We start from the raw sequence: 26,695 nt of genomic DNA on the forward strand, positions 1-26,695 counted from the left end.
TCCTAAACCTCTTAAAGTACTGGGAAGGGGTCTTCCCAAATCTAGCTATTAAAGCTAGTTTCACACATTCATAATCCTTCTTATCCTCCTCCCCCAACTCCATTACCACATCAGTTGCAACAGGGGGGAGCCTAGAGAACAACCAGGAAAATAACTCATTTCTTGTAATGTTCTGGAGCCCATGATTATACTCAAACTCAACCAATCCAACACATCCAACTTAGGTTCATACATACCCACCAACTCCTTAGGCATCCGGGGTCTTTTGGGACTGGAACTCCTAGAGGATTCGGAGAGAGAAGCACTTTCCACAGACATTTTTTTCATTTCTAGCTCATGGTTGAGCTCCATTTCTCTGAGCCTTAGGTCTTGGTGCCGTTGTTCTGTTTGAGCACTAATTCGTTTGAATTCTAATTCAAGCTTCATTTTTTCTAGTTCCATATATTGAGGATTAAGTGTAGGACCTGGTAAAGGTCCAGTAGGTACAGCTGGCAGGGCAGGTAGAGGCCCAGGGGAGACAACTCTAACATCTTCCCCCTCCTCTTCTGCTTCTGACTCAAAGTTATCAATACTAACATTCATATCAATATCATTGCTGTTATCTACAGTTGCTGGAGTGGTAGGTTCCTCTGAACCACCATCCAGACTTTGGTTTGCTAACAACCTTTCTATTAGCTCCATTTTCTTGCCTTTAGTCAGGAGATTCTTATGCTTACAGAGAACTCTTAAACAATCAGCAGCTTTTGTAGCAAGGGACTCTTGACTATAACTTTCCATAGTTGACATGTTTTAGAAAATACTTCTTTAGTGCTAAGCTTTGTGGTTAGTTGCATTAAGGTATCTAAAAGCACACTAAAATGTATACTCCACACAAATCCCACCGCTGTACACCAGTGTTAGGCAGAAACCTGTGCAGTTCCCTTAGGGACCACTGCAAAAGATTTAGGACTACAGGTGGTTGGCAGTAAACCCAATTGGTAGCAGTCTGTACCACCCAGATTTACCTGGTAGCTGTGGTTGAGCAGTCAGACTTCTCTCAAGAAGCGTTAGGCAGTATACACAATAGGTACAGAGATACAGTAGCACAAGCAAACACTGACCAGAGCTTTGGTGTAAAAGTATATAATTATTTATTTAAAGACACACTTGTAAATTACACTAGCACAAAGAGGTAAGTAAATTCAACACACAGTCACTATTATATATATATACAACCCTAATTACTTATTAGACAAGTCTTAATGAGAAACACCACTTATTTTCAGACAGAGGTGAGCGCTAAGCATAAGATGGCACTCTAATAAGTTATTAAAAAGGGAGGGAAAAAGACAGAGTTATGAAAGCACACAAATTTCAATACTTTTCAAAGAACCACAGTGAGGCAGGTTAGGCAAAGTCTACTGGAGAGCAAGGAAGTTCAAATGCCAGGCCCACTCTTAGAGAGAGCAAGCGAAATGTGTCCAGGATCACACAGTGGGGTTATACCCAAAGTGTCTTTGTAGAAAGTTCACAAAAGATTGAGATCAAGTCACGAAAAGTTAGTTAACAGGTCCCAGGCTAACCCAGGTTAGAAAGTCGAGGATTTAAAGTCACCCCAACTGATCTGTCGCAAGGGAAGCCAGGTATCCTCCAGTGAATATCCCTCTTAACAATGTCTGAATGAACCTTGCTGCAACCTAACATCGGGGATCCCCCCCCCCCTCATGCTACCCAATCAGACTACCCGTCTGTTTCACTGGACTCTATCCGTCCCAAGCAACCCATGGTCATTGCTCCATCCACCACCGTGACGCGAATCGGTTCAGCAACCAACTCGCGGGTCGGTCCCTACGGCCGAATCACACTGCTTGATGATCCAACCATTCAACACGCTCCTTCTATAATTCCCGGAAGCCGCGCAGTTCACTAGCACACGGTCTTCCAGAGAATGCTCGCACAGCATCATACCGCCGGACCCGGCTCAAGGTAAGCCTGCGCCTTAGACGCACGTCCACTAGACCTTTTTCCAACCCCTCGACCACCTGCCTATGCCACTACCTAGCATCAACTGTGTCGCTAGATCACCAGATAGTCATGCTGAATCGCAACCGCACGCACCAACCACTCCACTTGCAACGCCATACTGGGCACTGTCCCTCGCCGGTTACCGGTGTGCACCCTCACCACCCTGTCCTGAAGCAAGGTTCTTGCCTCAGAATCCACATTAGCAGCATACCTGGGAGCTCCCAGCGGACAACCTTGTTTGCCCCATCCTCCCTTCCTGTTGGATCTAACACACAGCACAGGGCCGACTACTCTCCCCCCAATCCGCAATTACCTCCTTTAACTAAGACGCCCTCGCCCCTAACCATTCTTGGCTATCACGAGCATCCCGGGCACCCACAACCACAGCCGCCTCACGTGAGCAGACATTAACCACACGCCATTCCTGGCACTGGCCAGCCCACTGGCTTACCAAAACCGCATCGCTAAAGACGGTTGTCTGCCAGACACTCCTCAAACGGCCTTATCATGACACACCACGGCCTCACTTATCTGCCAACAGTCCATGGGTCCCATCCCTTCCAACAACCCTGTCTATCTACCTTTCAGAACGGCTATCCAGCCATCCTGGCACCCATACCTGGGAGGACCAGCCTCCAGTATCTCGAAGCTCACCCCCTAACTCAATTGGGTAAGACACTTTAGTTTTCTCCTACGAGGCTACTACTTAATTCTCTTAGCCCTCTCAACTAACTAACCTACTCTCTTGTTTTTTCTTCCTCTACCTTGGTACATCGTCTCCTACTCTCTCTAATCTTACTGCAAATATGCGTCTCATTATGCCTAAATATAACTATTAATGGTCATATCGTTTTGCCCTGTAATCCACCTTGTCACCACCACTCACGCTCACCAACATTCTAAACTACCTTCTCCGGTTGTCACAATGTGTTTTCATTTTTCATGTTTGAAACTACCTATTAATGTATGCATAATGTATGGAATACAAATATCCTCAATACAAATGGGCTTTAAAATGTCACTTCACTGGGTGTATTGAATCACCATCAAATCAATTCACAAATCACAGCCTTGAAAAAGACTTTGGTTGAAACGCGCGTCGGCTGTGTAACGAATCAACATGTCAAAAACTGTCATTCATTTCTACAATGATGTTTCTCATTGGTGCTTATTAACCAAGAAATAAACAACTCAAATGATGACAAAAACCTGACTTGACCATATATCTGACCAACTCGCCTAACAGCGACCACTGGACCACCCTATCTTACCAGCGCCCAACTGGTCCATAGTTTGTCATCCCCAAAATTCTTCCAAGTGTGTTCATAAAGGCCTGTTCTGCGTGGACTCCTTGTTGCCCTAGACCACTAATTTTCTGAGACTAAGCCTTGACTGCTCTTCTCTACCTTGATTGAGTTTTGGCTATCCTCTGTGTTCCCCTCTTTACCATAAATAGGGGGGCTCCTAAAATTCCAAAGTTCATCCCTCACGGGCATATTTTAGAAATACATCTTAACAACGCTGTTCAAGAAAGATCTTGCCATTCAAATGTTACACTATCAGACTAAAATTACATGATAACCCAAAGTGGTCTTCACCCATTCAGGCATTTGAGTATGATGGAAATCTCACATAAATGATGTTGTGATCTAATGGAAAGGATCTCTAACGAGGATCCTCAAGCTAAAATAGAATGCTTCTCACAACCTGTTCTGTGTCCTGTCTTTCAGTCATTGGATCTTGCTGAGTACAGTGTTCTTTTTGCTCTGAGCTTCACTACTCCGGCTTTCGATTCAGACGTCGCACCCACGTTTGGGACCCTCCTGGCTACTGTCAACGTGGTGCTGAGCATGCTAGGAGAGGTATGTAAGGAAATTCCAATGGAATAAATCTGACTGTAGCTAGGGCTCAGTGAGGGAGCAGGAAGTGTAGTACTGGGTGGGGGCCATACTAAGTGATTGAATGTTATTTAACGTAGCTTTGGTCTATTCTTCTGGGTGTCTTTGTACTGACATATTCTTGCATATCTGCAGGTGGATAAAAAGGAAACCCCTTCCCGAGCGCAGGGACTCTTCTCATCAGCTGAGGAAAATAAGACGCTGAAGTGAGTTTGTGCCCATGCAATGCACTGTTGGTGCCCTTTTTTTTGTCTTTCTTGATCGCTTTCAAACACATGAAATCCAGCTGTGAACCTCTCCTGTGTGTGAGAAAGGTTATCTCACAATCACCATCTTCACCACAAGTTGTAATATGGGTACAACAGTCCTTTATTTAGCTTCATCACATAAAAAAATATTTTGAAGTGCATACAATGTACAACACAATCTTCTTTCTGGACAATCAAAAACACAATTTTCTCCGGGAGCTAAGTACCAAATTGTTGTTTTACATTGTGCTTCCACTCATGGGTTCAAATAGTTTGAGGTTGCATTAACCTGACTGAGGGGCAGTGTTCTTCAAATGCCGGGGCTGGATCCCCTGATGCCTTCAATAGGAAATATGAGCAGTTATCGCTTGAAAGAGGGCCAGGGAGGTTGGGCGGTGGGGTGCAGGTTGAAACAATATTTGTACTGGTGTGGGGGAGAGCTCAGTGTAAAAATCTTTGAAGACCGCTGCTCTAGGGTCATCGCCACTCATCTGCAACTTGGTTTTTCACTTAATCGTATTCTCGATTAGCATTTTACAAAACATGTTCCTCAATTTACTTCCAACTCATGGCTACCTCCCATAGATTCCTCATCTTGTATATACATATCTTCCCAAGCCAGTTCTTTTGAGAAACTATTTTAGCCGCTGGGGATGCCTTGCTGCTCTGCCCGACTTCAAGGCACGTCCATGAATCAGCACTGGGAGTTGATTTTAGGAGGCTGTTTTGTTTTTGCAACTTTCCCTCCATAGTTTGCTATGGAACATCTTTCTTTTTGCTCTGTTTTTGACCCTGTCCTGTCCTGACTTTTTGAAGGGAAGTAAAGCCTTCTGCTTCACGTCACTTCCCTTGCATTTTGCTAATAAGTCCTTCATTCTATCAGTACTGGGAAACATTGTTTCCCTTGGAATTCTTGTATTTTTAGCATTGCACACAGCATCTTTACAATGCAGTATAATGGTGATACTTTTGTATCGCCCTAACCTTTACTCGGAAGATTTTTGCTTACTTTTAAATGTGCCTATAGACAAGCCGGTGGAAACAGTTACATTTGTACCATTTTAGAATTATTTTTGGTGTGTACATTCGTGTTTAACTTGTATGTAAACGTGGCTACTGCCCTAAAATGGCTTTGACACAAGTTTTGCTTGTTCTTTGTTTATATTGTAGATGGACCTTCTTCCTGCACTCAGGAAAGTCCTTCTAAGGTCATGCACTTGCCCGGTAAAGCTGCTGCTTTCGTGGGCAAACTACCCTTTGTGTGTGGCCCAAGAAGGGGGCTGGGTCTGTCTAGACCCAGTCCACATCTGTGGTGCCAGAAAGTCTGCTATCAGTGTGGATGTGAAACCAGTACTTGTCCCTAATTGGGCAACCGCTGGCTGTTTTAATGGTGCAGATCTTTACCATTGATGGACTTGGACTTGCTTCCAGCTCGAATCTTGGATGAAAGAAGGACCGCTGCAGCTAATCTTAATGTCTGTGTTGGAACCAAAACTCCCTCAAAGAAGAGCAGATGGGCATTGGCCACCAGGGGGCGTAGAGATGAAGTAACTGCTCTCTGCTGCTCCTCACCCACAGGGCCATTTTGGTACTAGAGCCCCCGTTCACAGTCTGAATTGTCCCTGCCCACCCTCCAGGTGTGCCACACTACGGTGTCTCCCCAGACACTTTTCCAGAGCTCCAGGGCCTGAGGGGAGCTGAGATACGGCCCGCGACAGTCGACCCGGAGAAAGCCCTGCCCCCTGGCTCCACACAGCAGAGTCCTGAGCCCAGAACCCAACGAGGGCCCTATGTGGAGGAGAGCTGTGGCGGGAGGTTGACAGCCTTGGAACCCCCGGGCAGAGACCTTGGGACTGGCAGTTCCTGACGGAAGAGTGAGGTGTCCCCGGATCGCCGGAGTAGGAGGTGAGGCATGTGGAACAGACGGGGAGCGATCTTGCCCCCCCCCCCCTCCTTCCTTTGCCCAGAGCACAGCTGTGATGGTGCGCCTCCGTCCTTGGGGGTAGGGCAGAGCGAGAAAAGGTGCTGTTTGAGATGACCAAACAAGTGTGGCCCCCGGGCCTTCCCAGCCTGGGGTGGGGAGACTCTTGGGGCCATTAGCCCTGGGGTGAGGGCCCATGGCTCATGAGAGACAGGCTAACAGACCAACTGTTACGCTCACCTGGTATCCACGGGGCCGCCACCCAGCCCTGGTTGGATGATTTGCACTCTCAAACCCTCTCCCGGTCCCTTGGTAAGGCCTCTGGTTAAAGATGGGTCTGCAATATAGGAGAGCTGGATTCAATACCAGATTGTCTTTTTTTTCCCACCTCCCTTGGCCTCAACGCCTTCCTCCCCCCTGGGCCCTCTCCTCACCTTAATATTGTAAAAGCTGGATTCTCCGTCCTGCTCCTCGTGGCAGGGGCGCGTAGTTGTGGGGGGGGCTGGGGGGGAGCAGCGACCAAGTTACTTCACTGGTGCAAGCCTCCCTGTGGGAATCCAGTCCTGCTGCGACTCCGTAGGTTTGCTGCTTTACAGTCTTTATATGCAGTTCTTATGTTCCTCTTAGTTCGAATAATAATGTCTTGCTTCTTTCCTTTTAGGTATGGAAAGGTATTTTGGTGTTGTCATGCAGTTTGAAGATGAGCATGGGCCGGTAGGCGAAAGCGCGGTGTGCGCGATGCTGTCCGGTGAGTGATGCGCGGCGCTGTTTTGCCTTTTATATTGCTAACCTGTGTATTTTCTCTCCTTGCAGGTTGCGATGTTCCTCGCCGAGCGCCGTAATGTTCCAGCAATGATACTGACAGGAGATGACTAACCAGGTAAGAATTGTGTGGCTTTCTTCATTCGGGAGGAAACGGGAGTAAACGCCAGGTGAGTGGAACTGAAGTCGGCGATGGATTGAAGACAGGATACTGTTCCGGGAAAGTTTTGTAGTGTTCTTTCTCTCTCTGCAGGTCCTTGGTTTCAGGTAAGCTGGCATCCAAGAACTGGACATGGTGAGCGTTACTCTGCCCACAGCAGAATAACGCAAAGCATGTTCTGCTGTTTGGGTGCGGTTTAAATAGTCTCAGGTAAAGTAGTCCAGTTAAAGTAGTCCCAGGCCTGCCACACCTAAAAGACTAGACCGCATAGCTCAGTTCCTTGTAACTGAACTATGTGTGTGCCTCCATGTTGGCTGAACCCCTCCCTCCCCCCCAAGTTAAATAATCCCAAGTAAATAGTCCCATTCTAATGTTTGGTCTTTATGATGGTTATGAGCCTGGCGCCAGGACTGACTCCAAGAGAGTCTTGGATGAGGTTTTAAGGCCTTTGACCTGGCCCTTACTGGAAGGCTGACTTGCCAGTGAGGGCCAGGGGCAAGGGTCATGACATCAACGGGGAAGCACGGCAAAGGGAGGATCGGTCCCCCGCCCGCTGGAGGAGAATTGCAGTGTTCTTCAAGGCCCCCACCTGCTCTCAACTGGTCACTAGAGGAGGAGGGCCGCTTCATCGGAGGACCCCTTGGAGGGTTTCCACAGCAGGACCCGGGCAAGCCTTGGTCGTCTCTCTGGGCTAGTATTTCCCACCGGGGCACTTCCCACCTCTGCACTCAAGGGAGGCTGGAGGTCTCACATACAACCCAAGACCCAGTGTAGGCTGGGCCGCAGCCTCCTCTTACCACTATTTTTCACTTTTACCTGCAGCCATTTGACCGATCACCATTAAGTTTTGGGGGATAACCAGTCTGGGGAGAGTACTCTTTGAAGGTCGCCCCCTGTGGCCCCTCTCCCCCTACACAAGCACAAGTACAACAGGCCTGATCTCATCACCTGGAAGGCCCTGTGCCCCTTTCCCCAAAGAAAGAGCAGCATCCCTCCACAGGGACACAGTGTCCTCGAGCCTATAGCTGATTTAACCGCCCAGCAGTGGAGTGCTCAACAGGGGCAGTAGGCTTGTGGGGTCAAGCATTAGAAGCCACCTTGAATTTGCTGTCTTCCCCGGGGGGCCCTAAACGAATGAGTTGGACATCTTCGCTCCAGAAATACCATTACAAAGCAGGACCTCCGCAACCCTACGTGACTATGCCCGCCTTAACGACACCAGTCATGGAGGACTCCCAATCTATGAGGAAGGACATGGCACTGCTGCTGGAGGAAATAAGGGGCTTCAGATCGGACATTGGCAGTAGGCTCGATGGGCTTGACAAGAAAGTATACAATGTGGACGACAGAATCCAGGGACTTGAGGCAAATCAAACCTCGATCGACATATTAGAGACTCAAATTGATATGAGAATCTCAGAATTGGGAAGGAGGGAAGAGCAGTGTGCCTTGAAAATGTATGACTTTGAAAACTGAGAACGCCGGAACAACCTGATGTTTTGGTTTTCCTGAAAGTGATGGAGAAACGCAAGGTGATATCATTAAAGCCATAAACTATGCCATTAGAAAAGTCTTCAATGATGGTAATCTGGGGAGCCACGCAAATTCCCATATTCCAAGACCTATCCTCCTTTACTCAAGCCCGAAGAAGAATCTGCACCCCCCCCCCAAACTAAATGGCTCACCTCAAAGAGAGCGCGATACAGATGGGGGTTCCCCTACTCTCTCGCCTTCGAGGGGTAGAAATATAACCTTGTCACAGAAGACATCAACAGACATAGGAATTGCTTGGAGAGGCAGCTCCGGTGGACGTCCTCGGGGTGGGGCGTGAGTGGGTCGGGGGTCTAGCTGAATACGGCATCCAACCCCCTCCCCCCCCCCGACAATCTTGAGGGGACGGGGTGAACTTTGGCAGCTCTTGCGAGGGAACCGATGTACTTTCCAAACATTAGGAGACAAGCAAGATCGCATCAGTTTTGGAAGTGCTGTGGGGCCTCTCAATCCTCACATGATTGACTGGTTCTCCTACCTGCGCTGTTTCTCCTGTGTTTATGGAGAGTCTATGCCGTGTTAACGATAAAGGATGGGGGCTTAGTGAAGGGGGCTCAGAGGTGGCAATGTGATGATAGAAGTCCCACAGTGGGTTAGCAAATGGTGGTTTGGCCCAACAGTGTCCCGGATGTTGTTAGGAGTCCAGACGCCGGGGGTGAGGGGAGTTGGGGGTGGGGTTGGTTACAAGGGAGTTCTCACGTGAAATATTTCAGGCAAGGCCATTCCACAGAAGGTTGGGATACTAAGACACCAGTTTACATATCAGACAGTACTAATAAGAAGTGGAACAGTGGCTAGATCAGACCTAAATGGCAAAGGCCGATTGTATAATGGCATTGGGTTCACTGAATGTTAGAGGTTTAAACTCCCCGAATAAGAGATCTCTAACAATATGCCAATTTAACCGATTGAAGTTAGACATGTTTCTGCCGTAGACACACTGGCAGAGAGGGAAGGAACCGACCCTGAGAGCCAAAGCTATAGAGAAGGTTTTTCATGCTTCCAATCTGTCCAAAAAGAAAGTCGTGGCAGTTGTGGTGGCTAGAAAGCAAAATGGTTTCCTGAAGGTGGAATCAAAAGATCCTTGTGGTCGGTACGTAATGGTCAAGGGGGGAAGTTAAAGGCAATACGATTCCCTTGGTCTCAGTGGATCTGTGTGATTTTTCCCGCAGGTTATTCACTGCGACGGGAATGACAGCATGGGAAATGTACGCATTACAAAAATGTTCATACATTTCCCATGCAGTCATCCATTTTAAAACAACCTCAAACACACCCCACATCCCCCTACTTACTTACCTTTCCTTCTGACGTGCTGTGTCCCTGCGGCGCCGCTTCCCTTTCACTTCTGTGATCGGGAACCGGCGCCACAGGGTCCTTTTTCTTGTCTTTTTTTTTTACTCTTGATCGGGTGAGCTGCGGGGGACACCACCGCAGCTCCCACAGCTTTTGACTTTTTTTTTTACCAACCTCACCCACCTCACCTAAAGACCTAAACACACACCACAAAAAGTTCGGACTTTTGGTAGTTAGACCTTTTCGTGGTGTGTGTTTTAGGTCTTTTGGTGAGGTCGGTCATTTTGGGTCAGGTAATTTCATCCTAACCCGTCTCGGTGTACTGTCCAAATGACGGGCAAGACCAATTTTGGGACGCAATGAAGGGTAAGATTCAATTGTTTGTTGAAGGTTACTTGAAGAGGTGACTTTAATGTGGTCCTGGAACCTGACTTAGACAGTGAAAGGGCGGATCCGCACATAACCTTCCACACACAGCACAAGAAGGCTCTCTGCTTTTAACAGACCAATGCAGAGTTGGGGTGTGGTGGATTCTCTTGGCCAAGTGAGTGGGCAGGACCCCACCCATTCACTTACTTTCGAAAGAGCACGACACATTCTCAAGGATAGACTACCTCCTAATTGAAAGCCCATAAAAAAATAGAGTGTTGGAATCAACCATGGAATCTGTACTGTGGTCAGACCACGACTTGGTTAAAATCAGAATAAGGGAATGGTCCTCAGATAAACACAATACTATATGGCCCTGTAACAACCTGTTGTTAAAAAATATGGAGATGGCGCAATCACTGTTGAAGTCGATTAGAGAATTTTTTCAGTTCAATGACAATGGTAAAGTGGGAGGCATTTAAGGGGACGATCCAAGGCGTCTTGATAGAAATGGGAGCCAGAAAGAAGAGAGAAAGAGCAGCACAAGAGTTGGCGCTAAGGGGAAAAATAGAAAAACTGCAACCGGGGGGGAAATTGAAGTCCCAAATGCTGCCAGGTGATCGGGAGAAACTCCAGAAATACAGAGCCGAATTGAAAGCCCTTTTGATTCATCAAACAGAACGTAAGTTGGCGTTCCTCAAACAGAAATACATGGAGAAGGGGTAACAAGCTGATAGAATCATAGCCTGGAGGTTAAGGGAGAAATGAAATGCTAGAAGGGTGGCTGCAATGCAACCAGCAAGATGAGAAAGACTCCTTGACAATGCTCAGATAGCAGAAGATAACGTCTGTCTGTGGCTCAGTCCTTCTGGCTGCCACTACTTCCTGATCTTCTCTCCAGTGCGGGAGGGCCAATTCTGCACCACAACCCACCGTACTTGGCTCCCGCTGGCCTAGAATTTGGACATTATTCTTTACCTGCAGAGTGTAGGGACATCCTGGCCAAGGCAAGGGGCCTCTTCACCGTTGACGTGCTACAGCCACAACGTTGCTCTTCAATGTTCTCTGTGTGGTGCACGGCTTAGAAGATTACTTCTCTGCGTGCCAGACCTGCAGCTCCTGCCATACCTGCTTTCCTTGGCCAGGGCTGAACTGGCTCATGCCTCTATCGAGGTGCACCTGGCTGCCATATCCCGTTACACCAGGACACCGAGTAGGCCGACCCTATGGTCGCACAGACTTGTCAAGGAGTTCCTCAAAGGCCTCTTCAGGACTTTTCCGCCGATGGAGGCTACTGCCCCAGCTTGGGAACTCAGTATGGTCTTGACTAAACTCATGGGGGTGGCCTTTGAACCGATTGATCAAGACCTGCTCAAGTTTCTCTCGTGGAAGGCGGCTTTCCTCGTGGAAATCACCTCGGCCCTGTGGGTCGGGGAGATCCAGGCCATGTCTTGTAAGCAGCTGTACTTGTCCTTCCACGTTTCAAGGGTGGTACTGCGTACACACCCCACCTTTATGCCGGAGGTACAGTCAGAGTTCCACCTCAACGAGCCTTTGATGTTGCCTGTCTTCTTCCTGAACCTGTTGTCGCCAGTGGAGAGGGCCTTTGATTCACTGGATGTTGCTCGTGCCTTGAAATTTTACATGGGACGCGCAAATGGGCTTCGGAAGACTTCTCAATTGTTTGTCAATTTTGGCCATATGAAACATGGAAAGGCCTTGTTGAAGGCTTCCATTAACAGATGGCTCTCCGGCTGTATCATGCACTGTCATCAGCTGGCTAACGGACCCATTCCAAGCCGGCCGAGTGTCCATTCCACCAGAGCCATTGCAGCAACGACAGCGTTTCTCTGTAGTGTGCTCCTGCTCGACATCTGCAGGGCTGCTACATGGAGGTCCACGCACACCTTCATGAGGTTATACTGAGTCAACAGGGATTCCATTGAATCGGCAAGGCAGTGCTACGCAACCTGTTCACTTGAGGTTAGTCTTTTCCAGGGGTGAGTGTTTTCTTACTTCTGTGGAGCCTTGGTTATCTTTATTCGTGAGCATGTAAATCCATGCCAGACCCCATGGTGCAGAAGGAACGAGTTACTTACCTGTAACTCCTGTTCTCCATCATGGGTCTGGCATGGATTCACATGCGAAAAGTCCCGCCTTCCCCTCCATGGCTCTTCTCGGTTCATACTGACACTTTACGTGCTACCAAATCTGAAGATGGCCTCCAGAGGCGAAGCTTAGGGAGAGGCCTATCATTGGACGGGGGCAGCATGACCTAGAGGACAGTGATTGGTTTAGAGGAGAAATACAGTATTTAAGATAAAGTGAAAGTGTTTTCTTTTACAGAGGATTCCCAGCCTAACAACGGGGAATATTCATGAACATGTGAATCCATGCCAGACCCATGCTGGAGAACAGGAGTTGTTACACTTACGTTATTTGTTCCTTACTCAGATATCTGGGTTGGACTCGCAGGGGTTTATCAAGAGGCACAGACTCAAATGTATCTTTAATACCCTCATGGCGGCAATCGTCTTTATCCAATCCTTTTGGAGTATCAGGGTTTTAGTCCTAACTGGGTTTTCACATAAATCTGTTGTAAAATCTATATTCAAAATACAATCTGTCCGATTAATAAAGTTATCCCAGTGATCAAGCCCTGATACACATTCTTAATATATGCACACACAGAAAACATCTGCAGATTGACTTCACAGAGAGAAAGGTTAAGGCACTTGTTGGTTGAATGCACCACTCTCACCAATATGAGAATAAGGTATACAGTGGAACACTATAGAGAGGTGGCCCTGATCTTTTATGACAAATGATACACTGTGGAGTGCTCACGCAAACTAGAATTGGAGCAATAGGATTCCTACAAGCACTCAAATTGAAAGAAAACAGAATATATTCCAGTAGCTTATATTGAGAATAGTGGAAAGGGGAAAAAGAACGCTATTCTTATTATTTCTTTTTTTCCGACTTACTCTTACGTCCCGTCCCCTTTCCTCCATACTGTATGGGCGTCCCTTCCAAGGGACGGGAGACGGAACCTTTTTCACTAGAAAAAACCTTCTTCCCCTTTAAATTTAGAGGCGCGCGGGGGTGTGGCCCAGGAAGCATGCGCTGCCCTGACTCCGCCCTCCAGCACCAGCACCTCAGTCTCCTTTTATACGTCGACGGGAACAGGCCGAAGTCACCAGCGCTCCTGGGTTTGGCTTCGGCCATGTAATTCCACGCACGGATACTTCTTCTTGGTCTTTTTTTGTCTTGTTTATCATTCGTGTACTCGGTCCTCAGGCATCACGCTCATCCCCGGCGCATGTTGACTTCTACAGGGTTCAGCAGGTGTCCATCCTGCAACAGGCTCTTCCCAACTTCAGACCCCCACACCCTCTGCCTACGTTGCCTTGGCCCAGACCACGGTTGGCAGTCATGTTCGGCATGTGACTCGCTGTCCTCGAAGGCGCTGAAGAACAGACTAGCCAGATGGAAGGAGCTCTTCCAGAAGTCGCCTCCATAGGATCTCAAGAACTTCGTGAAACATTGAACCAGGCCCAAGGTAGGGCCGATATTTTCCATCGCCGATATTTTCCATCGCACCCCGCAATGGAGACGCCTTCCCCGGGACTCTCCAGTGCGGGAGGGACCGGTCAGGTCCTTCTACCAGCACGTGCACCGAGGCTGCTTCAGCTACCGGCCTTCAGGTCGAGGGATCCTCTGATCCTCCCGGCGCAGTGTTAAGGGACCGGAAGGTTCTTTTACCGGGTCTACACCCGAGGGGCTCTGCCCTTTTACCGGCACCATGGCCGAGGGGCTGCACCCTAATACCGGCAATACGTCCATGGGGGCGCCTAAACTCAGCTATACCGACCCCTGGGTCGAGGGTGCCACACCTTCCGAGCCTAGGCCTGAGGAGCAGGGTAGGCCTTGTGATCCACATGCAAGAGTCTTGGTCGAAGTCGGTCCCTCTACGGACGAAGAGCTGGACAAGGAGAAAAACAGCTCACAGACGGCAAAGTCTTTATCCATTCTTATAAAGACCTAGGGCAAATCATACACCCAATCTCAGCAGCACCCGGAGAGGGGTCGTACATATGGAGTGTTCTGCAGCTTCCAGGAACGCAGATCCAGGCAGCCGGACCGCTCACTGTCTCAGAGCCGGCGCAAGCAACAAAAAAAGGGGGAGAAGGGTAAGGGCTTTTTCCAGTCCCCCTCCTAAGCGACAGCCTTCGAGGGAAGGAAAGCATGACACGCCCCTTTGGGTCCACGTGTCTTCGGTGGGAGGCAGGCTTGCTCCCCATGCACATTTCTGGCGCCAGAATTTCGCGGACCCCTGGATCCTATCCGTAGTATCCACGGGATACCGCCTTCCTATCCCAGCCTCCCCTCCACTCCCACAGGTTTGAACAGCAACTCTTTTGGCTGAGATCCGGTCGCTCGTAGAGAGCCAGGCAGTGGAGGAAGTCCCAGCCTCCCAGCGAGGCTTTGGCTTTTACTCCAGGATTTTCAACATTCAGAAGAAGAACCAGGCAGGCCTGAGAGTTGTGCTGGACCTTTCCACCCTCAACCTCTCCTTACCCCTGAAAAAATTCAAGATGGTTAAGCCAGCTTTTATACCGGAGACATTGGACAAGGGAGACTGGATGTGCTCCATGGATTTGAAGGACGCGTACCTGCACGTCCCGATTTGACAGCCCCATCGTTCTTTCCTACGGTTCAGGATCATGGGCTACCATTTTCAATACAAGGTCCTTCCTTTTGGCCTCAACTCGGCCTCCAGGGTCTTTACCAGACTCATGAAGGCTGTGGCGGCCCTCCTCAGAGCGCAGGGCCTCCACATCTACCCATACCTCGACGACTGGCTCGTCAGGGCTACATCTCCAGAAGCGGTTCACCACTCCTGGGCCTCATCTGGGACACGTGCTTCGAGAAGGTCTTCCCGTCGGAGGACAAAATCTCGTCCATCAAGAGGGCCACCGCCCACTTCCTCAGCAGAGAGGTTACCTGGGCATGGTGGTATCAACATCTCCTGAGTCTACTGGCAGCGGTCCTATTAGTCTTGCCGCACACAAGACTAAGGATGAGGAGGATTCAGCTGCACTTTGCGGCCTCATGGAATCAGGAGATGATCAACGTTCCTCCATCTCTCCATCCAGTCCATTGTGGTCCAAGGACTGCAACCTATGGACGGGCAAGCCATTCCGGCCGCCCTCCCCGCAGGCCACCATCACCACAGACTCCTCGCTCGTGGGCTGGGGAGCCACCCTGGACGATCTCTCGGTCCTCGACACCTGGACTCGACAGGAGCAGGAATACCACATCAATTGGGTGGAGTTGAATGCCATCTGGTTAGCGCTCAGAGCATTCCTACCACTTCTCGGGGGCAAGGTTGTCCTCATCCAGACAGACAACTCGACCTGCATGTACTATGTCAACAAGCAGGGAGGCACCAGATCCCCTCCTCTGTGCAGACAAGTGATCAGTATGTGGGATTGGGCCCTGAAAAACGACATTTACCTCACGGCAGTCCACCTCCTGGGGGAATTCAACCTGGAAGCGGACAGGCTCAGCAGGCTGGGAGCGGACAGTTACAAGTGGCAGCTAAACAACCTCGTTATTCAGGAGATCTTCAACAGGTGGGGCCACCCCCACGTGGATCTCTTTGCCACCTGGCACAACAAGAAGTGTCCCTGGTTTGCATCCTTGCAAGGTCAGGGACCCGGCTGTCTGGGCGACGCATTTCACCTCCAGTGGACTGGCATGACAGCCTACGCCCTTCCACCCACTCCCTTGATCCACAGGGTAATTTGCATAATCAAGGAGTCTCGCCGACTCCTCACCATTCTAATAGCTCCATGGTGGCCGGCCAGGCCAATTGTTTCCAGAGCTACTCAGCCTCTCGGAGGTGCCCCCGATTCACCTCCTGACGGGCCCGCACATCTTCTGGCACAACAGGGGGGCAGAGTCATCCACCCTGCGCCAGGGGAAACTAGCCCTCACTGCATGGTACCTGAGCAGGTAACACTTCGGCACCTTAGCCTCTCACAGGCCAATCTGGAGATCATACAGGAGCAAAGATACCAGGGCCCAGTACAAAAGCAAATGGACCAGATTCTGCCACTGGGCAGACTCCAAGGGAATCGTCCCCTTGGTGTGCACTTTGGGCGACGTACTCTCTTTTTCGGCACACCTTGCTCATTCAGGCTTGCAGGTTGACACCTGCCGCACATACCTTGCAGCCAATGGGGCTTACAAGAACTCCTCCAGCCCTATCATGAAGAAACATCTGACGGGTCTTGCTAGGCTCTACCCGCCCGTCAAGAGACCGCACCCTGTGTGGGATCTTAACAAAGTCTTGGGCGCACTGGCACACAAACCATTCGAGCCAATGGCGTCCGTGGAAATCAGGCTGGTCATCACCATCAAGACGGCCTTACTAGTCGGTCTTACCTCGGCTTGTAGAGTCAGCGAAATCCAGACGCTGGTCACCTTTGAGCCATATACCACCTTTCACAAGGACAAGGTAGTCCTGCGGACGCACCCAGCATTTCTGCCCAAGGTTCCGTCTGCTTTCCACTTGAACAAGGAAATAGTCCTTCCTACGTTTTTTCCCGATCCCAAGGACGAAGCACAGAGAGTGCTGCACTGCTTGGATGTCAGGTGTGCCCTGAAATTCTGGTTGGACAGGACCAGGGGCTTCTGCAAATCGGACACCCTGTTTGTCACTTTCGGAGGCTCAAGAGCAGGCTATCATGCCTCTAAGGCTTCCATATCCCGCTGGATGGTCTCTGCCATCAAAGAAGCGTACGAGGGCTGGCACAAGTCGCTTCTGGCCAACATGCATGCCCACGCAGTCAGGGCCAATGCAACGGCTATCGCTTTCCAGTGCCATGTCCCTTGGCAAGTCATAAGCAGGGCGGCCACTTGGGCCTCTGCCTCGCCTTTCTGCAAGCATTACTGTTTGGATGCCAGCTCTAGATCTGATGCGGCCTGCGGACAGGTGGTTCTCAGGAACCTATTTGCTTAAGCAGGGTCTCCTCTCCACCCTGGGGCTACAATCAGTTGTAATCGCCCATACAGTATGGAGAAAAAGGGTACAGGACATAAGAGTAATAATATGTTACTCACCGTAGTGACTAACGTACTTAGTCCATAGTCCCCTTTCCTCCATACGTCCCACCAACCTCCCCCCTAATAATACTGATGTCATTAGGCAATGTTAAATAGGCAGGGAGCCAAGACACAGCCCTGGCTTAAGCCTCTACGATCTCGATCTTACTCGAGAGGCAACCCTGCCTATTCATTCTAACTTGAAGATGAATACCTTCATGCAGGTTTATGAGGTGGTCTGGAATTTTCTATTTCATTAACTCTTCCCAAAGAAGCCGACGTTCTCCAGCATGGGGTCTGGCATGGATTCACATGCTCATGAATATTCCCCGTCGTCAGGCTGGGAATCCTCGGTAAAGAAAAAATCAGTATCAGTTTCGTTTCTGATCTGTCTTTCTTAGTAACCAATCACTGATCTCTGAGTCATACTGCCCCCAGCCAATGACTGCCTTCTCCCTAAGCCCCGCCTCTGGCAGCCATCCTCAGATTTTTACCGCACGCTCAAGTGTTGGGAGTCCTCGTGCTTTAGCTCTCGAGTCTTTGCTGCGTTTTTCGCGTTTTTCCCAGGAGATTTTCTAATTTTTTCGGTTTAATCGAGCCTCAAGCTCCACCGTTTCTACTTCCGATAACGGGGACCCGTTTCAGAATTCTTCTACGCCCCTCAAGGGTGAAATTTTCGTCGAGTTTATGCTCCTTGGAGGATTCCGGAAGATCTGCGGCCTACCTCAACGGACATGGCCCAGGACAAGGGAAGCTCGACGCCCGGATCCAAGCTGTTCAGGTGCTGCCCTGGATGCGGATTACAAAACGTTTTCAAGGAGGACGAGCATTCGCGATGTCTCTACTGCCTTCATGAGGACAAGACGCACGTGGAGAAGGACTGTGCGTTCTGTAAGAACCTTTTGGAACGGACCAAACAAGATCGTCGTTCCCGCCTCGCCGCCTGGCTGGAGAAGGGCACAGCAGGTGAGAAGGCGAAGAAAAAGTCTGAGCAGGCTTCTAAGTCCTGTGAGGGCGCCCCGGCGACGGGGCCCCAACAGAAGGCCAAGCACCGCGAGTCCGCGGGCACAGAGAACGCAGAAAGATCGGGCTCTTCCGCTGCCAGGCAGGGCGCGACTTCCCCTGCACGTTCAACCACGAGCCAGCGCTCTGGTTCGGGGAAGAGGAAGTCCGAGAACCCGGGTAAGCTGCTGGAGCGGACCCGGTCGATCTCGAAGGGGGAGCGAGGCGTTGACCCTCCCCCTAAGGCGAAGGCCCAGGACGCACCTAAGGTGGTGAGGGCTTTGATACAGCCGGCAAAGGCCTCTGTCGAAGTGGTCGCTGCGACCCTGGCGAAGCCGGCTGAGACTATGCCAGTGGAAACGGCCTCTGGGCCCAGAGTATCCCTGCCACTGCGGAGGGAATCCTCTTTCCAGCCCATCGTTAAGACCCCCGTGAAGTCCCCTTCAGAAAAAGAGGGGGGGGCCGGTGGCCACTACAGACTCGGAATCAGCCTCTGGGGAGGAGCTGGTGGAAACCGAGAAGGGCCTCAACGAGAGGTTCGAGAAGGTTCGATCCCAGGGGGCGGTCCCCGCTGACGTGATCGAAGATAGCGACGATGACGACGAAGAGGGCCCAGTGGAGCGGCCATCCCGTCCATCGCAGCCATTGCCCGAGCCCCAGGATAGCTTGGCGGCCATTTTGTTGGCGATCCAATCCTTATGTACCGAGATAAGGACGAGATTACCACAGACCCTGACGGAGGATCCAGAACCAGGCCCGTCGGGACACCCTCCGAACAAACGGAGGAGAGTCCACCCCTATCCGCCCTTCGTGCCTGCGAGGCTGGTGGACCCCTCATCCCCCTCGCCGGACCCTAGAGAGAATACGGGGACGGACGACGACAGCGGTGACAACACAGCGGACATCCCGTCAAAGCCCCCCCACCCCCCCCTGCAGGCTTCTCCAGCCGACGAAATTGGCTCCTTCCACGCCATGATAACCAGGGCATCCAAGCTCTTCCAGCTCTGCCCTGAAGAGCAGAAAAAGGAAGGTTTTCTTTACCAACGACGGGAGGCCAAGAGGAAGACGGTCCTCGCGGTGCCTTTGCTCGACGACATCTGGGACGAGGGGCTCGCGTGGAGGTCTACTGTCCTCAAGAACCCTTCCACAGCACCCGCCAAGAGGGACAGGTACGAGAAGAAGTACGGAGTCCCTGATGCCGCCCCCTTGTGCCTCAGGGCCCATCCCACGCCGGACTCTGTCGTCTCGGCAGCGGCTAAGAAGAAAGCAGCGGGTGCGGCAGCTTCAACTTCCACTTCCCCGCCAGACAGTGAGGGCAAGAAGTAGGACTCCATGGGACCACGAGTCATCTCGTCGGCGGCGACGCCGATTAAGGCGGCCAATGCCTTAGCGATCGTGACCCGCTACGACAGGGAGCTCTGGTTCTCGTTGGCTCCCCTCCTAGACTTCCTACCTGACGACAAGAGGGCGGAGGCCCTAGAAATTCTGCAGGAAGGTGAGGTGGCGTCGGATCACGCCATAACGGTGGCAATGGACATTGCCGATACCGGATTTTGCCAACTGGGCAACAGAGTTTGCCTTCGACGACGGGGATGGCTCAAGGTGACAGACTTTCGCCAGGACGTCCAGACCAGAGTGTTGGAAATGCCGTTCGACGGCAACAACCTTTTTGGTAAGGCGGTGGACGAGTCTCTACAGGCCATCAAGACCAACTCGGAGACGGCCCGGGCCCCAAGGGTGCTTCAACAGCGACGGCCCTTTCGGAGCTCCGGAGGCAGACAGAGTGCCTCCAAAGGATCCAGCGGTGGCTCCTCCACTTACCGGCAGGCGGCCTGCTCCTCTTCCCAGGAGGCCTACAGAGGTCATGGCAAGCAAGGGGGATCCCGCCGTCGTCGCCAAGGCCGCCTCCAAGCAAGACTGTCCCGGCCGTGTTGTCGGGCCCCCACCGAAGCACCCCGGTGGGAGGCCGGCTGACGAAGTTCGTCAGCGTGTGGGAGTCCATCTCCACCAACCGTTGGGTGTTGGACACCCTGGCCAACGGGCACTCGCTGGAATTCCAAAAGAAGTGCCCTCGCATTCCTCCCGTGGCCAGGAAGGAGAATCGCGTCCCTCAACTGCTGTTGGCGGTAAAGGCGTCGAGCTCGTCCCCAGGAGGCTCCGGGGCTCCGGAGTGTACTCAAGGTACTTCCTCGTCAGAAAGAGGACAGGCGGTTGACGCCCCATCCTGGACCTGCATCGGTTAAACAAATACATCGAGGCGCAGAAGTTCAGGATGGTAACCCTCCAGCTCGTGCTGGGACAACTGGAGGAAGGAGACTTCCTATCGTCGTTGGACCTGGAGGATGCTTACTTCCACATCCCCATTCTAAAAGGGCACAGGAAGTTTCTCAGGTTCGTGGTTCAGGGACGCCACTACCAATTCAGAGCCCTACCGTTCGGATTAAAGTCGGCACCCAGGGTATTCACCAAGTGCCTGGCACCAGTGGCGGCGCGGCTGCGCCTGCAGGGGATCCATGTCTACCCCTACCTGGACGACTGGCTAATCCGGGCAAGGACAAGGGAACTCGCCGTCGAACATACAGCAAGGACCGTCCGGTTGCTCACGTAACTGGGGTTCGCCATCAACTACCCCAAATCCCACCTAGTTCCATCTCAAGTAGCACTGTTTCTGGGAACGAAGCTCGATACAGTGGGACAATTGGCCTCCCCGTCGGAGAGAGGACCAGGACCATCCTGGGCAAGGTGCAGCGCCCGTTAGCCACGGACGTTGACAGGGTGAGGTCTATCAAGTCCCTTCTCGGGATGATGTCCTCATGCATCTATCTGGTACCCCTTTGAAGACTTCGGATGCGTCCACTACAGGAGTTCCTCGATGCCCGCTGGTTTCAGGCGACGGGCTGCTTCGAGGACAGGATCCCTCTCGACGAGGAGTTCCGTCGGGCGATCCTATGGTGGGGTACCCGTGCTCACCTCACTACAGGCACGGACTTTCAAACCCCGGCGTTTCAGGAGACGGTGACGACGGACGCCTCTCTGGAGGGCTGGGGGGCCCACACCGGAGATCTCCACACAAGAGGCCTTTGGCTGCCGGAGGAGAGGTCTCTCCACGTCAACATTCTGGAGCTCCGAGCAGTGTTCTGGGTGCTCAAGTCGTTCCTTCCGTCCCTCAAGGACAAAGTGGTGAGTATCTTCACCGACAACACCACCACAATGTTCTCCATACGGAAGCAAGGGGGCACCAGATCCCCAGCCCTATCCAAGGAGGCCCAGGATATGTGGCACTGGGCCGTCGCCCAGGGGATGTTTCTGGTTCCCTTCCACTTGGCAGGAATAAAAAACACCATCGCCGACTCCCTCAGCAGGGAGCTGCGCTCGTGCCACGAGTGGGAACTACGCCAGGATCAAGTGGATCGGCTCTTCCAACGATGGGGCAAACCCCAGATCGACCTGTTCGCGACGGCGACGAACTCCAAGTGCCCAGAGGTTCGCCAGCAGGTTCCCGCAGACGAGGAGCATGGGCGATGCTTTCTCGTTCCCATGGGACGGCCTGTTTCTATACGCGTTCCCTCCATTGCCGTTGCTGCTCCGCTTAATCAGCCAGCTCAAGAAGTCCAGGTGCAGAATGATCCTCGTCGCACTGGCGTGGCCGAGGCAGATCTGGTTCCCGGACCTTCTGGACTTGTCAACGTCCCCACCAGTCAAGCTGCCGGCGGACGCGGATCTTCTCTCCAGAGAAGGACGCGCTATTCTCCATCACGACCCACAGTCGCTGAACTTGCAGGCCTGGCTCCTGCAACACTAGAGTTTGGAGAGTAGGATATCCCGGCTGACTGCAGAGAGGTTCTTGCAAAAGCCAGGGCGTCCTCAACTCTCAAGTGTTACGGTCATAAGTGGAAGAGGTTCTCTGTCTGGTGCCGTGCACAGAAGATTAACCTTCTGCGGATTACGGCCTCTCAAGTACTGCCGTACCTACTGTCGCTGGCCAGAGCTGGACTGGCTCACGCCTCCATCAAAATACATCTAGCTGCCATCTCCCGATATACCAGGACTACGGGACGGGCGTCCTTGTGGTCTCATCGCCTGGTGAAGGAATTTATGAAGGGACTATTCCCGGCGTGGGAGCTTAATGTGGTGGTGACCAGGCTCATGATGGCCCCATTCGAGCCTATGCATTCGCCGCCTTTGAAGTTCCTGTCATGGAAGACAGCGTTCCTCATGGCCATCACCTCTGCACGACGAGTGGGAGAGATCCAAACCCTATCTTGCAAGCCTCCATACTTGACTTTTCATGACACGAGGGTGGTGCTGAGGACGCACCCCTCCTTCATGCCCAAGGTGCCATCGGACTTCCACCTCAACGAGCCCTTGGTGTTACCAGTTTTCTTCCTGTCGCCTTCGACACCGGCCGAGAGGACTTTGCACTCGCTGGATGTAGCTAGAGCGCTGAAGTTCTACGTGGACCGCACGAAGAGTTTTCGTAAGACGTCACAACTGTTTGTGAACTTTGGGTCTGTGAATCAAGGGAAGGCTCTCTCGAAGACTTTCATTTCCAGATGGCTCTCCGGCTGCATCATGCACTGTCACCGGTTGGCAAACCGACCGCTGCCCGGCCGTTCGAGAGCCCATTCGACCAGAGCGATCACTGCTACCACGGCGTTCCTGTCTGGTGTGCCCCTGCTGGACATCTGCAGGGCTGCTACGTGGAGGTCTACGCACACCTTCACAAGATTCTACTGCGTCGATCGGGACTCCAGGGAGGAGTCCAGGGTCGGCCAAGCAGTGCTGTGCAACCTGTTCGCCTAAGGTGAGCCTGGTGAGGAGGTAAGAATTGCTTAATGTTGAGTTTTGGATGTAATGCTTAATGTTGAGCCTTTGCCACCTCCCGTGGTTGTGCATGTGTATACTGCTATGTATTCTTTTATTCATGAGCATGTGAATCCATGCCAGACCCCATGCTGGAGAAGGAACAAGTTACTTACCTGTAACTGTTGTTCTCCTGCATGGGTCTGGCATGGATTCACATGCGAACCCTCCCACCTACCCCTCTGCGGCTCTTCACTTGGTCATACTGCCACTTTGCGTGCTACCAAATCTGAGGATGGCTGCCAGAGGCGGGGCTTAGGGAGAGGGCAGTCATTGGCTGGGGGCAGTATGACCTTTTTCTTTACCGAGGATTCCCAGCATGACGACGGGGAATATTCATGAACATGTGAATCCATGCCAGACCCATGCTGGAGAACAACAGTTACAGGTAAGTAACTTGTTCCTTTCACTGTGTCAAGGCCTGGGAAAAGTCGATGCCTGCGGAAAATACTGGCAAGCCCATTTCCCATTCCTTCCTTTGTAAACAGTTCATCAAAAAAGCCATTCACTAGGGTTCCCATCCCTATGCGAAATCCAGTTTGATGCTTTTCACATATCCAGTCTCCCCAATTCTCTAAACGCAAAGGAAGCATTGACCTTACTCTCGGTATCAATCAAGGCGATAAGCCGGTAATGTGACGGATTGAGACGATTATCCTTTTAAAAAATTGGATAAATAATCGATCCTTTCCATGAATCTGGAATAGTTCAGTATGAATGATATTAATAAACAGTAACATAAGAATTCCACAAAGATGGATTTGCTTTAAATATATAATGACTGAGATGACAGGATGTGCAGATTCATGTAGAAGGGGATGGGGATGGGTGGCTGTTAGCCTGGTCGATCTGCCGTGTGCAACCCCGACACACAATCACGCAGATTAGGCATGAGTCGGGATCTGGTGAGCACCCAGGAGGGTATCAGTGAGGCATTCTGGCTCTTTTATCAATCCCTGTACACTAGCGAGGACACGTACTCCGAAACAGATGCGGACAAACTGTTAAATGTGATCCGGCTGCATGTCCTGACCGGGGTCCTTCGGCAAGGGTTGGAGGGGCCTGTTCAGATATCTGACATAAGCAGCGCGCTTCAGTCTATGCATAAAAGCAGGTCCCCCGGTAGTGATGGCTTCCCGATGGAGGTTTATTTTAAGTATGCCGATGATCTGGTCCCTCAGCTTATGAAAGTGTACGATGGGGCCTTCGAGTTTGTTTTTCTCCCAGCCTCTATGAGGGAGGCAGTAATTGCAGTTCAAAGATTAGAAGGACCCCCTGGAGTGTTCATGCTATCGCCCTATTTCGTTAATTAACATCGATGCAAAATTTTAGGGAAGATTTTGGCTACCAGATTGTCCAGGGTGGCTATAGCGTTGGTTCACCCTGACCAGTGCAGATTCATAAGGGGGCGAAATACTGCAATGAACTTGTGCCGCCTGCACCACGTTAATGGACCAGGTTAAGGACTCAAAGGGGGAAATGACATTGGCATCCTTTGATGCAATGTAGGAATTTGACTCTATGGAATAGCAATGGCTGTTTAGGGTGCTCAGGGCCTTTGGGTTTGGCGAAAGACATTTGCCAATGGTTATGGTTATTATGCAACAAGCCAATGATATGATGTCATTTATAACGCGCCTATACACAAGTGTTTCAAGACGCGACAAGACAAGAAAGGGAAGACAGAGGGAGGACAAGACAATCAATCTTACTAGGCCTTGTGTCATTCAGATCGTGCAAGTGTGACAGGGCAAAGGGCAGCAGAGAAGATGATGTGCCAGGGAGGTGGGAAGTGCAATCAGGGTAGCAATTGCTGAGTAAGTGCAGCCAGGGCAGTGCGGCTTTGGGTAGTGCAAGGAGGCAGGGGACTGTAGAGGTTACAGTAACCGCCCCTTAGTGCGTGGTATCCCCAGAGGCAGTGCAGTGAAGACAATTCATGAAGGAGCCTGGTGAAGCTCTGAGGGTAGCCAGGGAACCAGTCGGTGCAGCAGACGGGTAGGTCAGCAGGGGAGAGCGAGAAAGCAAAGGAGAAAAGGAAGGTCTTGAGCTGCTTCCGTAACTTCAGGAGGTCAGACTCAAGTTTGAGAGGGGCACAGAGAACATTCCAGAGGGAGGCACCAGTAGAGGAGAGGGAGCTAGGCCCCTTGTCTCTGCCTGGAGAAGCATCTGACCCTTAGAAAGTTGTAGGTAGCTGAGCGAAGGGCTCTGGAAGGAAGGTACCGGCCCCAGAGGCCTTGTGGACGATGCACAGGTTCTTGAAAATGATCCTTGCAGCCACCGGGTGCCAGTGTAGAGATTTCAGGGCTGGAGAGATTCGGTCCCTGGGCTTGAGGCCAAGGATAAGTCCTGCAGTCCTGTTCTGGATTAGTTGAAGAGGGCAGATAGTAGAGGAAGGCAGATTGAGAAACAGGCTGTTGCAATCGTCCAGCCTAGAGAGAGCCAGGACTCTAGAGACAGTGAGCTTCTGTGGGAAGTGAGAAAAGGAAGAATACCTCTGAGGAGGAGCAGCAGGTAATGGGCCTTCTTGGAAAGGTCTGTGATGTGAGGAGAGAAGGAGAGAGTGGAGGCGAACATGACACCAAGGTTTGTTTGCCCCAAAGGAAGGTGAAGGAAGAGGGCCCAATGAGGGTGGCCAGAGTGAGAGAGGGAAAGCGGGAGCAGGGGTCCCAATGAGAAGGATTTTGGTGTTACTGGCATTAAGGCAGAGATCGTTGGAGACACACCAAACCTGAATCGTGGATATACAGTCCAGAATCGTGGATATACAGTCCAGAATGAGCAAGCGAGAAGAGGAGGCTGAGGGGAGCCTGAAAGAGATTTAAGCGTCATCCGCATAGCACTGAAAGTTAGAGGAGAAGGTGGAGATCAGTTGGGCCAAAGGGGCCAAGTAGACTTTTGGGGAGTATTCTCAGAAATGTGCTAATTACCTCGACCTTAGAGACCCCCAGCAACTTTGCTGGATTTTGAGGACTTGATTTTTTTAACCCAGAGAGAGTGAGACCCTTTTTTCCCCACTCTCTCTCGTGTATTTTAATGTGATTTTTAAACTGTGTTTCTTTTGGTTGTGGAGTCTGACAAACTCCATAGGCATCATCTTTTCCATTGTGTCACACAGCACCTTCAGTGCAGTGGCACAGGGAAGCCTTTCAGATTTCCCAAAGGTTTAAATACCTTCTCTGGGATAAACTACTGTTTCCCAGAGCAGTAAAGTGAAATTGACTTTACTTACATTTGTAACTTTCTAGACCCAGCACACACCATCTTATAATAGGGTGCTGGAGGGGTTACCTAGTATCCTCTTTGTCTAGCTTCTCATGTAACATTCTTTGTTACACTTTTCTCACTGAATGGCTGGTGGCAGTGTTTTAGTTTTAACTACTGTGGTGTGTTTACCGCGGGCTGCTTTCGCTGGTGCAGTAAAACACCCAAGGGTGCCATTTTTGTCAAAATGGCCATTCTTCTTTTTTCGCCATTTCTTTGTGGAAAGGTCCTTCTTGAGATTTGCTCT

General features: G+C 51.1%; 1 protein-coding gene across 4 annotated transcripts in view; it reads left to right on the forward strand.

Annotated features, from left to right (window-relative positions):
* Positions 1–26,695, forward strand: part of NUP188 (nucleoporin 188) — a 1,828,090-nt gene that overhangs the window by 1,734,107 nt on the left and 67,288 nt on the right. For all 4 annotated transcript variants that reach the window (XM_069609202.1, XM_069609203.1, XM_069609201.1 and 1 more), the window contains 2 exons: positions 3,735–3,866; positions 4,038–4,108. In XM_069609202.1, coding sequence (XP_069465303.1) covers positions 3,735–3,866; positions 4,038–4,108 — 203 coding nt within the window. The remainder of the gene's footprint in view (positions 1–3,734; positions 3,867–4,037; positions 4,109–26,695) is intronic.

The sequence above is a fragment of the Ambystoma mexicanum genome, chromosome 8, assembly GCF_040938575.1.
Source record: "Ambystoma mexicanum isolate Mex_15411 chromosome 8, UKY_AmexF1_1, whole genome shotgun sequence".
Taxonomy (NCBI): Eukaryota; Metazoa; Chordata; class Amphibia; order Caudata; family Ambystomatidae; genus Ambystoma; species Ambystoma mexicanum.